We start from the raw sequence: 12,039 nt of genomic DNA, 5'->3' as shown, positions 1-12,039 counted from the left end.
GCAATCATAGGAACATCAAAGCATTCTGACTTACCAAATGCTTCCCTGTTATACAAATCTTTCCCTGTTGTAATGATCTCCCCTCATGTGACGTGCTGTAAGCTAGGTCTGAGGTTGGGATGCCATGGTGTGCATGGAGTAAATACTTCCCTGTGAACTATGTATCTGGTACACAGGTTCCCTGGGACTGCAGGGGAAGCACTTGATAACTCAGGTGGTCTTTTCCTGTCCTTCTCTTCTGACCAGGGTCTTTGAGTTAATACCCAAGTTTTTGTCTTGCCAATTATACTCAATTTATGAAAATTTTCTGATGGGTTTGTTCACTGCCAATACTTTTTCCCTGCTGCTCACCCTCCAACCCTCTTAACGCTTCTTTAGGAATTGCCTTATGCCTCTTCCAGGTCCCTCCTCCTGCTACTAAAAGAAGCAAGGCAGATTATAAGGAATGTTAATTTAAGGAGTAAAATACTTCAGTAAATGGGCACATTCTTCTGGCAGGCAGACATTCCCCAAATACATCACATTGCTGTGCCTTTGACCTCTTCTCCAGTCCCAGAAAGACTCCTATCAAATATTACCATGAGCATCCATTTCTTTCTTCTTCCGTCTCCTTCAGCTTAGGTTAATACAAGTGAAGTTCTTTGCACAGGAACAATTCTAGTTAACTCTGTACTTGAAGTCTTTCAAAACTAGATTTATTCTGAAAACCAAGTCACACAGATCTAATCCTACAACAGTTTCTTAGTCCTCATTTGACTAAACATGGTCTTCAAGTGGTCATGACAATACTTAAAGATTTAGCTTAAAGAAACGTGACTTGGATCAAGAGAAGAAAACTAAGGAAATTATTTTTTAAATGTACAATCATAAACAGAGTGTAAAATCTCAGGGTTGTTGGCTACCCTCTTCCTTGCTGGAGGTGGAGATCAACTTCAATTGTGATAGCTTGGAAGGGGCTATGCAACTCCAGCATTTTTGCCAGGAAGCACACAACAACATGTTGGCCCCAGGTGACCCTCATACTGTCTCTCACCTCAGTCTTAAGACAGTTCTCCTCACCACAGAGCGGATAGCAGAACAGCAAATTATATTCCTAAAAATTAGAGAGTAATGGAGAAGATATGGGAATGCAGAGTTACAGCTTTGAAAGATTTCTTCTGCTACACTTCTTCCATGTGGCTTAACCACCTCTTTTCCTTCCCTCTTCTGATCACTTCCTTCCCTGCAGGAAGTGCTGCAGGTCTCTGTGAGACTCCCTTGATCTGCAGCCATTGCTCCAATCCCCCCCACCCACTCTGCTCTCAGCCCACATTAGTACCTTTCACAGTTTGACACCTTCCTGTCAAAGTCTGATACCTTCCTCCTCTTCCCTGACACTTAACAGAAGGGATAAAGCTTTGAGGTGCATAGGTGCCAATCAAACTAGAGGGAAAGGTCTGTCCTGACCCAACCCTGCCCTCCTGCCATCACTCGGCATAGAAGTAAAAGGACTGAGCTGCCAGCTAGCCCAGCACAGACATGGGAATCTGAGCAGCACACTTGACCCAACTTCATTTGTGGTACAGTTGAATAAAAGCCCATGAATTCTGAATTAAAATCTTCCAGACCACTGGTCCAGAGAAGGCACACCAACTGGTGCAGATTTGATGACTTTTTCTCAGGATGCAGATTCCAATTTGCTTATGGGACAGGTGTGAGGGAGCTTCCCAGAGGAATATTTGTCCTGCTGCAGTGCAGCAATAATAAACTTCTAAAATTTCTGTGGTTTCATTCTCAGCCAGAGTTGCATCACCAATATTTAATTCAGAATGCTGAAATCCAATGACCCCAATGAAAAGGGAGTTAGGCATATTCTGGGCACTGCCATCCTCTCTTTCCCACATGCTTCTCCCAGCTATAGGTAATCAGAATAAGGATGAATAAAAACAGACTCTTCCAAGTAGATTTTTCTTAGATGATCAAGGCTATGAAGTCAGTCTGATGTCACCCACAGTCCTATGAGCAGGATCCCAGCAAAAAAGAAAGGAGGAGGGTTGAAACCAGAAGGACCCTTATCCTGGCTAAGAGTCCTGGCATTGATAGCTTGGCTGGACAGGTTAGAATCGAGGAGCTCCATAATCATCTGGCATCCTCTCAATATTGTACCTGAGAAAGAAAGAGGGAAAACCTATGAAGACAACATACTCTGTGTTGCTCTCCTCCCCATGCAGCAACAGGCTTACAGGCAGATGGGACAGCAAAAAGCTTTGTTGCATTTCTATCTGCAGCTCAGATCCCCAGAAAGAAAAATATTACTTCTGAAATGGAAAAGCCTTCATAAGGTTGCTGTTATCCTTCACCTCAAACTCAGAAATTGGGCATCTCAAAAATTCACCATCTCCAGAGAAGGAAAAAAAAATGGTGGTTTTGTAAGATCTGACTTAGGATTTAAGAGCAGACCACCATGGAGAATAAAATTTTGGCCACTCAACTTATGATTCATGGCCACAGTTGAATAAGGCGCAAAGATGTTTTGAAAGAAAAGTCTTCAGAGCCATGTTCTTACTATAGATCAGTTAAGACTGTGATATTTATAGCAATCAACCTCCTCATTTCTGACATACTGCTCTGTGTGCATATTACTAGACTTGTCTCCACTGCTAGCACAACTGCCTCCTCCAGTATCTAACCCATCCCATCTGAAGACTTTGGCCCTTTTCTCTCCACATCCTGACTTCTCTCCTTACCATGCCATCAGACATATCTACCATACTGTGAAACAATTTGGCAGAGGTTCTACGCATGATAAATCTTCTGGGCTGTATATTATGTAGAAGAAATATTAAAACACTGGACATGACAAAAAAGGGTGAGTAAAGTCTTCTTAGTCTAGGCTTTATGAGTGCTTTAGAAGGAACAGAAAACTAATTTAAGCAAACACTTTTGCAGTAGATCACTAGCCCTATTGCATATCAAAAAAAAAGTGAGCCAGTACTTGTAGATACTAGAAAAATCTGTTGCATTGAAATTGCCGCATTAGCATTCTTCTGAATTGGTTTGGTTTTTATCTAAGAAGCAAATGCAGTCTCTTAGCTGAGGGTACACAAAGCTACCACATAAAATATGGAACAGGAATGGTTCTTTTCCTCAAGAACCTGTAGAATGCATTTACATGGTAGTCCTGCTGTCGGTGCTGCTGGTAAGCAAAACTGATCTACGGAAGCACTGGCCTCAAGGACACTAGTGTTCCAGGTAAAAGCAAGTGAACATGTAGACTGCAATAACAGTGGGTCTGCGACCAGTCTCTTCCCAGCAGGAGCTGCACTTCTACTTTTGTGCAAACACTGGGCCCTTTACTGCAACCTGCGCTATAGACAACGCAGGAGAGAAGCACATGGTGACACAGTCCCTGTCAGACAAGGATTCTGCCAGGCAGCATTCCTCCCTGTCAGAGGTCCCTTACCTGTGTCTGGAAATATACATTATAGGCACTCCTGGGATTTTTCGTATTCTCCGCTTGAGCTCTTTATCCACTGTGGCCACAATGTAACATTTGTGCTGCAAAAAAAGAGTTGAGTCAGCTTGGACACCAGCGAGCCCAGACAGGACACAAAGCTGAGCAGAAGCTTCTATTCGGTGAGCTCATTTAAGAGAAGAGGCCTATGAGTCCTTGGCAAGGCATTACTAGGACTTGTACAGAACTCCACAGCAGCCTAGTACCTTCCTCACGCTCATCAAAATAGACTCATAGAAGCATCCAAAGTCTGCCGAGCCTTCCCATCTGACAGCTTTCCCATCCTAAGTGGTCCTTGATGCTGTCATATATGTCAGGAACACTCAGGGAACTATACCTTGCTTGAAACAAAGTTGTGCTAGGGACTGAAACTGCCCCTTAGTGAGATTTTACAGTTATTCTGTAGGAAATTTAAGTCATCAGTACCTAGAAGACTTCAGGAATTTTTACTATGTTAGCACAGTACAGAAAATTTCAGAAAGAAGTACCTGAGTGACCCTCTGTACCAAGCAGTCATCTGCATAGGTTCCTTTGTGCATACATGGCAAGCGTTCAAACCGAGGGTCCTTGGCAATTCTGTGGGGACACGTAAGGCAGCATCACAGCAGTCAGAGCAGAGTGTACAGTAACACAGTAGAGAGGAGCAGCAAGACCCCTTTCTATGATACGCAGTATGTTATTCTCAAAACAAGGGCTGAAGGGATGGAGCAAATGGTACACAACAGTCAAATAAGGAGCAAAGAAAGAATGCAATTTGTCTGGCTAATTATTATAGGTTAAATATCTCTTAGTATTTGTTAGTTGGGTTCGAGATCCCCACAATGTTAGGCTCCTGCCTAACAAAGTCATTTGAAACACGTTATCGGTGTGAGGAACTAGAACTTCTTCTAGTATCTAATCTTTTGTACCATGCATACAGGAACACCTCGCCTCCTCTCTTAAAAGGAATATCAAAGCTGTTGAGGGGATACACGTGGATATTTTACAACACAACAGGACAAAATAAAAAGTAAAGAACAATACACCTGCCTGGTACACCTGGAGAGCATGAACTACATTGGACAAGTTTTGTACAGATCACACAATAACTTGGCTCTAGATTATCTGTATGTGCTACCTACTCCTACAGGAATAACATGAGGTTCCATAAGACTTGGCTCATTTCTTTCTTTATTTTTAGAAATTTCTATAATTTAAAAAATGCATTATATATATTTTGAGAAAGAGAAGGAAGTATTTTTCTGAAAGTCTTAGGGGAAAAAAAGATTTACAGATCAGTATTGTGTACTCAGCATTTAGTTTAAAAAAAAAGAATCTAAAACTTAAGCCATTGTACTGATATCTCTCTCTGATACAGTCAGAGAAACAAAACCAAGTTTGGGACCCTACAACAACCTAACCACCCTCTAGTGCAAGAGCACCATCATGGAAAGTGCTTTTCATTTATTTATATTAAAACGTTAAGTTCTAGAAACAGAGAACACCCTGCACCTACCTTAAAGCCACACGGTACTTCTGTCCTAACTTCTCAATTTCACCCATTACACAATCTGTGATACATGGAATACCTACAAGCAAAAAAAGGCCTGTATTAAAGCCAACCAGTGTTCCTTTACAGACCCTTACAGTACTGTCCACAGAACAGTTAACAATCACGGCATTCTGTAACCTATTACTACAGTTTTAAACTTATGAGAAGGTTGCAAAGTGATAAGGTGTAGAGCCAGAGTGTGACCGTGCCATGGTAAGTTTAGATTTTTAAGTTAAAAATGCTTTACCTTTGTTGACATTAGCATTTAAGGCCGTTGTTTGACTAAATCAAAGACAGTTCCAGGGCCACCACAGCCATGAACAATAAGCTCCATGATTACAGCATATATCAGCATATATATTTTTTCAAGATTTCTGTTACCCTCAGCTATTGATATGAGGCTGATAAAGCACGACACAAGCGCACTGTGCCACCATGTGGTCCAGAAGAAGCTGCAGGTGATGCAGACACTCACACTTGGCATAGAGGCAGTCCATCATTGACTGCACTAGGTCCAGCTTGGCCTTGATGGAGAAGTTGATGAAGTTAGTATCGACGAGGATGTGGTAAGGGGGGCCCAGCTGTGTGTTATACTGGAAGAACAAACAAGAGGGATGCTGGGGACTGCCAGGAAGACAAAGAATTCAAATCAGTTAATTGTAATTAACAACATATCCAATACTACAACTTGCACAGAATGAAGGAAGGGTAATAAGCAGAAACAAGGAGGGCCACAAAAATGATCAGAGGGATGGAATGCCTCTCCTACAAGGACTGGCTGAGAGAGTTGGGGTTGTTCAGCCTGCAGAAAAGAAGGCTCTGATGAGACCTTATTGCGGACCTTCAGTACTTAAAGGGGAACTATAGGAAAGATGGGGGAGCAATCTCTTCAGCAAGGCGTGTTGTGACAGGACATGGGGTAATGGTTTTGAACTAAAGGAGGGCAGATTTAGACTGGATGTAAGGAAAAATTTTAAACTGAGGGTGGTGAAACACTGGCCCAGGTTGCCCAGAGAGGTGGTAGATGCCCCATCCCTGGAAAAATTCGAGGTCAGGTTGGATGGGGCTCTAAGCAACCTGATCTACTTGAAGATGTCCCTGCTCACTGCAGGGGGTTGAACTAGACGACCTCTAAAGGTCCCTTCCAACTCAGGCCAGCTATGATTCTGTGAAACAACTCAAGGCAGCGCGGGAGGATGACCGTCAGGGCTCCTGCCATCTCCTAAGCCCTCTCCCTCGGTTTGGGGCACCGTTTCCTACCCGGACACCTTTGCCGACAAGCGTCCCGGATTGCAGCCCACAGCGCGGCCCGCCGGCCCGCCCCCCGCAACGCTTCAACAGCACTTACACCTCCCGCTCCTTGATGGCGCTCGGGTCCTCCTTCTTCTTCTCAGGGACTTTCGCCCGGTCCTTCGCGTTACTGAAAGGGAACACAGGCACTGCTGGGGGGACAGGACACCGGGAAGGGCGGCCCGCGACGGAGGGGCCTGGGGCTGCGCCGGGACCCCCTCCCGCCCCGAGCGGGACGCGGGGGGGGCCGGCTGCAGGGCCCCGCCGGGGACCGGGCCCAGCCACGGCCACACTCACATGCGCTGGTCCCGGAGACTGATCATCCGCTTCATGACCGCGTACTTGCGCGCCTTCTTCTGCTTCCCCTGCAGAGAGAAGAGCATGCACCCGCGGTGAGGAGCGGGGAAGGGAGAGGGAGAAACAGAGACACTGCCCGCACCCTGCTCACCATGCTGCCGCGGGTACTTCCTGTGCCACCATGACGCGTCACTGTGCCCCGCCCCGCCGGGAGGGCCTGGGGGTGGCGTCACTTCCGATTGCCAGCACCGGGCAGTGGGAGCCCGCGCTCGTCGCGCGCAGGAGCGGGCCCGTCGCCGCCGCCAGAGCTCTCCGTAATGGCACTCCCCGCCCTCTTCCGCGCCTCGAGGAGGGGGTGGAGGGTGGGGGCTCCCGGGGCGAGCGAGTTGTGGCCCGGCCGCTCCCGTGCTCAGGCGTCGCCCCGGGCTGGGGACCCAGTCCGGCCCGGCCCGGCGGCGGGTGGCAGCGGGAGGGACGTGGGTCGGGTGGGTCCGCCGCCGCCCCCGGCAGGCCCGGTGCTGCCGCGGCGGGGGTCCCCGCTCTGTCGGCGGCAGGGGGCTGCCCCGGGGGGCCCGCGGCGGGGCCGGTGGTCCCGGTGCGCTGGAAGGGCGGGCTCTGCCTGCCCCGCGGCAGGGATCGTGGCGGCCCCCGGCGTTCCCGTTCGGTTTAGCCGTGCCCTTTGCGGGGCGCTGCCGGGGGGGGCTCCATGGGCGACGCACCGGGTGGGGTGGGGGCCGGCGCCTGCGGGGCGGCCGCGGGGTCTGGTGGCGCCGCTGTTGCGGGCTGGAGGGTGGTCCGCGGCATCTCGACTGCCATCCTTCCCTCCTCATTCTCTGCGGAGATGGGAGGTCATGGAGGTCGTCTGCCCCCTTTCTTAATCTTTGTTGGGCTGGTGTGGTTTGAAGAATTAATGTAATGCTGGCCTTGCTGCGCTTTAGCTCCTGAACTTCTTTATGAAAAGCAGCGGGTTGTTGATATCTGTAGTTCTTACTGACGGCTGTGACCTGAAGTCCTGGCAAATGAGTGTAAATCTCAGCTGTGCTTTCTGCAGCCACAGTGGTGTCGGCTGACTCAAAGCACCTTTTCTGTACATGTAAGGAAACATTCTCTGAGGTCTTGGACAAGTCCCGGGCACTTGGTTTCTAGCGCCCTGTGCAGGGCAGGGTGAGGGATAGGCCTCCTTGTTGTTATCTTTCACATGCAAACTTACAGGATTAGTGGGAACTTGTAGCTGTTGGTATCTTCCAAATGCAATCAGTTTTATCTGGTGTGCTGGTCAGAAAAAGCAGCTGCCTAGCCAAAGAGGTCCTGCGTTGACAGCGAGTTTCTTCCTGAAGTAAGACTGTGACTGAGGGTCCAACAATGAGGAAGAAAGTTAGACTGAAAGGAGAATTGAGTTCATTAGGGAGACCATGGCTGAGCTTCCCACCTGGGTGATTGTACTGGGCTTAATTGTTGGTTGAGGAGATGCAGTTGCTGGAGCTCCCCTGGTGCTGCTTAGGTGACCTGAGTGGTTTGGGTGAAGGAAATAATCAAGGAGGAAGGGGGCAGTCTGCTCCTCCTGTGGCTGTGTGGGGTGGCAAGTGGCTGGATGTTGTTCTGGCTTGGGAACCAGATCAGCTGTTGAGATGAGGCCCGCATGAAACTTGCCATCTGGCTCACCATATTTGAGGAGGACAGGGGGAGCTCACAGCCCTGGTGATGGTTTGGTTGTGATGAAATGTCCCTAGATTTAGGCAGTTGGCAGAGGTCTCCCATGGTTGGTTTTTTTTCTTCCTGTTGTCGCTATTTTATTTGGCTGGTATGTAAATGTGTATGATAGATTCCAGTCCTGACAGGAGAATGACTGTTTTGTGTGGACTCTGGCCATTGATGTGGCTTTTGTCCTTGAGAGCTGATACTGGAGCCCGCCCAGTGCCTTTTGAGCTGACTCTTCAGACTTCTGTGGGTGTGTTTTAAAGTTACGTTCCCACGAGCATTTCTGTTTGTTGGTTTGTGCATGCTTTACTTAGTGTGAGAAGATACTGTGCCTTTTCACTCAGAGGAGAACTGTCGTCTTGTGTGTGGCAAGAGGCGCACTGGCTGTTGGTGGTGGGCATTAGCGCGCATGGAGCGAGAGGACGTTCTGCTCGGAGATGAAGGGTTCTTTCATCTGGGTTGGATGAAGTAGCATCAACCTGCAGAAAGGCTTTAAACCTATCTTTGTTCTTCATTTTGGAGCTTGTCAGGAGAGAGAAGAAAGGAAGTTAAATTTATCAGCGTACCAAAAAAGCAAGAGGCACAACAGATTTCCTAGGACCTCAGTAAATCAGCTCTGTATAGCCTGGCCCCAGCTGCCTTTGTAGCTGTAGCCACATGAATATGGCATCACTGAAGTATGATTCCTTTTGTATGTGCAGCTACGCTTGTGCTTCCTTCTGGAGCTTTGGCTTGTGTTCTTCTGGCTTCACAGCAACAGTAATACAAATAAAATGCATTCCTGTTACTTGCCTTTCTTTCCTTGCTGACTTGAGAAAAGTAATGGCACTAATATAATTTATTATGATTCCATGCTGCCTATCCAGATGATGTGAGTACTTCTCCTTGAGTCAAACCAAGGTGAAGCTTTCCAAATCTCCATTTTCCCTGCAGATGGCAGGCGATCGTTGCTTGCTCTGTCCTTGGATCAAAATCATGAAGACCTTTAGGACAATTCAGCATTTTTTTTTTTTCCCAGTGGAGCTACAATGGCACCTTATATTGCTGATTTTCAGAATTTGATTCCCAGGTTATTAGCTGGCAGTTTTTAGCACAGATACTGTTCTAATTTAGATCTGCACTCTGATAAGTGAGTGGCAACATATCTTGGATACAAGCTACTTGCAACTAGGTTCTTTACCCTGATGTATCCCAGCTGCAAGAGCATCCTTAAAGCTGCTGGAAGTATGTATGCTAGAGTTGATTGTATGACAGCCACTTCATCTCTGGTGTAGCCACCTGACTTGGTGTCTTGTTTACCACTTCATGTAGAGATAATGAAACAAGTTGCCGTGGTGTTTGAGGGAGATGACTAATTCCCTGTGTCCACCAAGCTCTGAAATTCTGCAACCCAGATCGAGAGACTGAGGCTTCAGTTGACTTAAAATCTCTTGTAGTTGAAATGATGCGTCTTTCTCTTTTTATGCTCTAGAGAGAGGCTGTGAGGCTTGTGGTATGCTTTACAGAAAGGAAGGAGGTCCAGACTGAGGCAGAAATAACTCGGGTAGATGACCCCATGGTGGCAGTTTTGTGTTGATATTTTTTTTGGTGACATGAAGAGACTGGTTCTGTGAGATGCCAGAGGGAGATCTCATACATTCCTAAACATTGATAAGTTTCTGTGAAATTCCTCAGCTGTGTGAGGAAGAGCCATACATCTTCCACAGCCAGGCCAAGCTGGAGCAGAGTTTCAACCAGACATTTGTAGCATAGACAAGTGGGCATTAAGGACCATACGCTTCAATGACGTCTTGGATATGTACTATGAAAGGACTAAAATATCAAGGAAATTGCTAGGTCTGTGATTCTTAATGCACAGAGATGTGAGTTAAGAAACATGAAGCTTCATCTAGGAGGCAAATGAGAACCTGTGCCCTGGGGACGGCAACATTGTTCACTCAGGTAGAGGAAAGAAGAAAATAGCTGAGTGGGTGGGATTTTCCTTGAGATGTGAGGGAGGAAAAGACAGCAAGAGTCTGGCTGCTTCTGCAGCACAATCAGAGAGCTCTGCACAGACTTACCTCTTGGTTTTTGTATGAGGTAGAAAGCTTAGTGGAAATGGCAAAGGCAGCCAGATCTGTATGCTTAATGGAATAGTGGAAAATAGGAGACATCTGAAGAGGAAGGTAGATGAGGGAGGAGTAAGGAGGAAGTGGCAGCTGAGGCGGTGGTATGGCAGGCAGGAGGAGCACATCACTTATATTTGCAGAAGAGGTGGCTCTCTTTACAGACAGCTGTTGTGGTGAGCCTGGGTCTGGTCATATTATTCTCACTCCTTTATGTAATCTGTGTTCTGAATGAGTAGCTACTGACTGTGTGGGCTCTGTGGCTTTTCTTCTGGCATATATCCTGGTCTTTGTGGGCTGCATCAATCCTTGCTGTTAGATTTGTTGGTTTTTGTTGTTTTGTTTTTTTTAAACTCAATCCTGACAGTAAACTGTAATTTAGTGTATAGTGCTGCTGAAACTGAAATGTCTTATGAGGATACTGGTTTCCTGAACACCTAAGCCAGCAGTAGTAAAAAAAATTATATAGTTTGTTTTAGGGCCCAAGAACTTTCAAAGACTTTTTTGTTTTAGGTTTGACTATAAATAGCCCTCTAGATCTGGTCAAAATCAGTTTAAGAATAGTACATGGCATTTTGTGGGGTGTGAAGGCTTGAAGTGATACCTGATCCTTAGCAGTTCTCATGAATAGCACGCAGGTTCTTGGCTGCTCCATGAAATGCATGACCCTGATGAAACCTGTGGAGGCAGGATGTGTTTTGTTCCATCTTGGACCTGCTACTTTCAGGGGGTCATAAAATGAAATGAGATTGTGACAGGTGGAGGTTGAGAATGTGGTGAAGCCTTGCACCTCATCAACTGTGATGCCTTTATAGCACCTCTCCTATGGGTTTGATGTCTAGTGGTACTCTCACATCTTACACCTCTCACATGTTTCTACATGTGAGATTGGTCCACACCAATGGAAGAATCTAATTTTCTCTCTCCTTTTCTTCCTTTTCCAGGGAAGCTAGCAAACAACAGGCTACAGGGACCACCACTGCAAGACAACCCGTTTCAACAAAGGGGACGAATTTGCTGTGCTCAGGTCCTCACCTTTCAGCAGTGATTCTATGATGCAAGTTCCAGGAGTTTCTCTTTCTTTAATAATCTTCTCTATGGCCTCTTCTCGCTGACATTTGCCCCAGTGTTGGGCACAAAGAGGAAGGATGCTGAAGAATGGGTACCCACCTTTTGGCTTTTAGAACATGGGCACTTGTGTAAAGGTATGTGATTGCTCTTTAGTTGGAGGGATGGAATACCTGTAGAGGCCAGCGAAGGGGATTTGCTGGGCTGGAAAATCATGGCTATTGCTGGGGGAAAATGTCTCATTTAAGCTTTCTGCCTGCTGATGTTCGTTGCTGCTGCTGTGGAGATGACTGACAGGTAACTCTCCTTTTGTGTTTGTTTAAAAAAAAAACACCACCAACAACAAAAAAAACAAAGCAAAAAGTATGCACAATGTAACTTCTCACTAACTGAATGGTGACACGGTGAGCTATATTGTATGCATTAGTGTATGCCAAATTGTTTGTCTAATTGTCACACGTGTTCCTTGCTGCTGCTCTTGTTCCATCTGTCAGCTGTGTCTTGTCAACCAAACTGCATGTTGTTGTTCTGGATGTGGTCTTTTTACTACATGTTTG

At 46.6% G+C, this 12,039-nt stretch overlaps 2 protein-coding genes across 4 annotated transcripts in view; one reads left to right on the top strand and one right to left on the bottom strand.

Annotated features, from left to right (window-relative positions):
- Positions 1–1,783: 1,783 nt before the first annotated feature.
- FCF1 (FCF1 rRNA-processing protein) lies at positions 1,784–6,849 on the bottom strand. The gene is made up of 8 exons (XM_075103497.1): positions 6,763–6,849; positions 6,612–6,679; positions 6,373–6,444; positions 5,500–5,648; positions 4,989–5,061; positions 3,982–4,069; positions 3,443–3,537; positions 1,784–2,145 (listed from the first exon to the last, which is right to left on the bottom strand). The coding sequence occupies exons 1-8, from the start codon at positions 6,763–6,765 to the stop codon at positions 2,097–2,099; spliced, it is 597 nt and encodes a 198-aa protein (XP_074959598.1). The 5' UTR covers positions 6,766–6,849; the 3' UTR covers positions 1,784–2,096.
- AREL1 (apoptosis resistant E3 ubiquitin protein ligase 1) overlaps positions 6,839–12,039 on the top strand; it is a 41,890-nt gene continuing 36,689 nt past the window's right edge. For all 3 annotated transcript variants that reach the window (XR_012662286.1, XM_075103496.1, XM_075103494.1), the window contains exons 1-2: positions 6,839–6,925; positions 11,359–11,619. The gene's annotated coding sequence lies outside the window, so the exon portion shown is untranslated. The remainder of the gene's footprint in view (positions 6,926–11,358; positions 11,620–12,039) is intronic.

Source organism: Phalacrocorax aristotelis, chromosome 9 (genome assembly GCF_949628215.1).
Source record: "Phalacrocorax aristotelis chromosome 9, bGulAri2.1, whole genome shotgun sequence".
Classification (NCBI taxonomy): Eukaryota; Metazoa; Chordata; class Aves; order Suliformes; family Phalacrocoracidae; genus Phalacrocorax; species Phalacrocorax aristotelis.
The sequence above is the reverse complement of the archived record's forward strand: the minus strand, read 5'-3'. Positions and strand labels throughout refer to the sequence as shown.

Bases quoted from the DNA above. Each gene is read 5' to 3' on its own strand.
- FCF1 (XM_075103497.1), bottom strand. The intron at 6,445-6,611 runs GTGAGTGTGGCC...GTTCCCTTTCAG, and splicing joins AGTCTCCGGGACCAGCGCAT to TAACGCGAAGGACCGGGCGA. The intron at 5,649-6,372 runs GTAAGTGCTGTT...TCTTCCTGGCAG, and splicing joins GCCATCAAGGAGCGGGAGGT to TCCCCAGCATCCCTCTTGTT.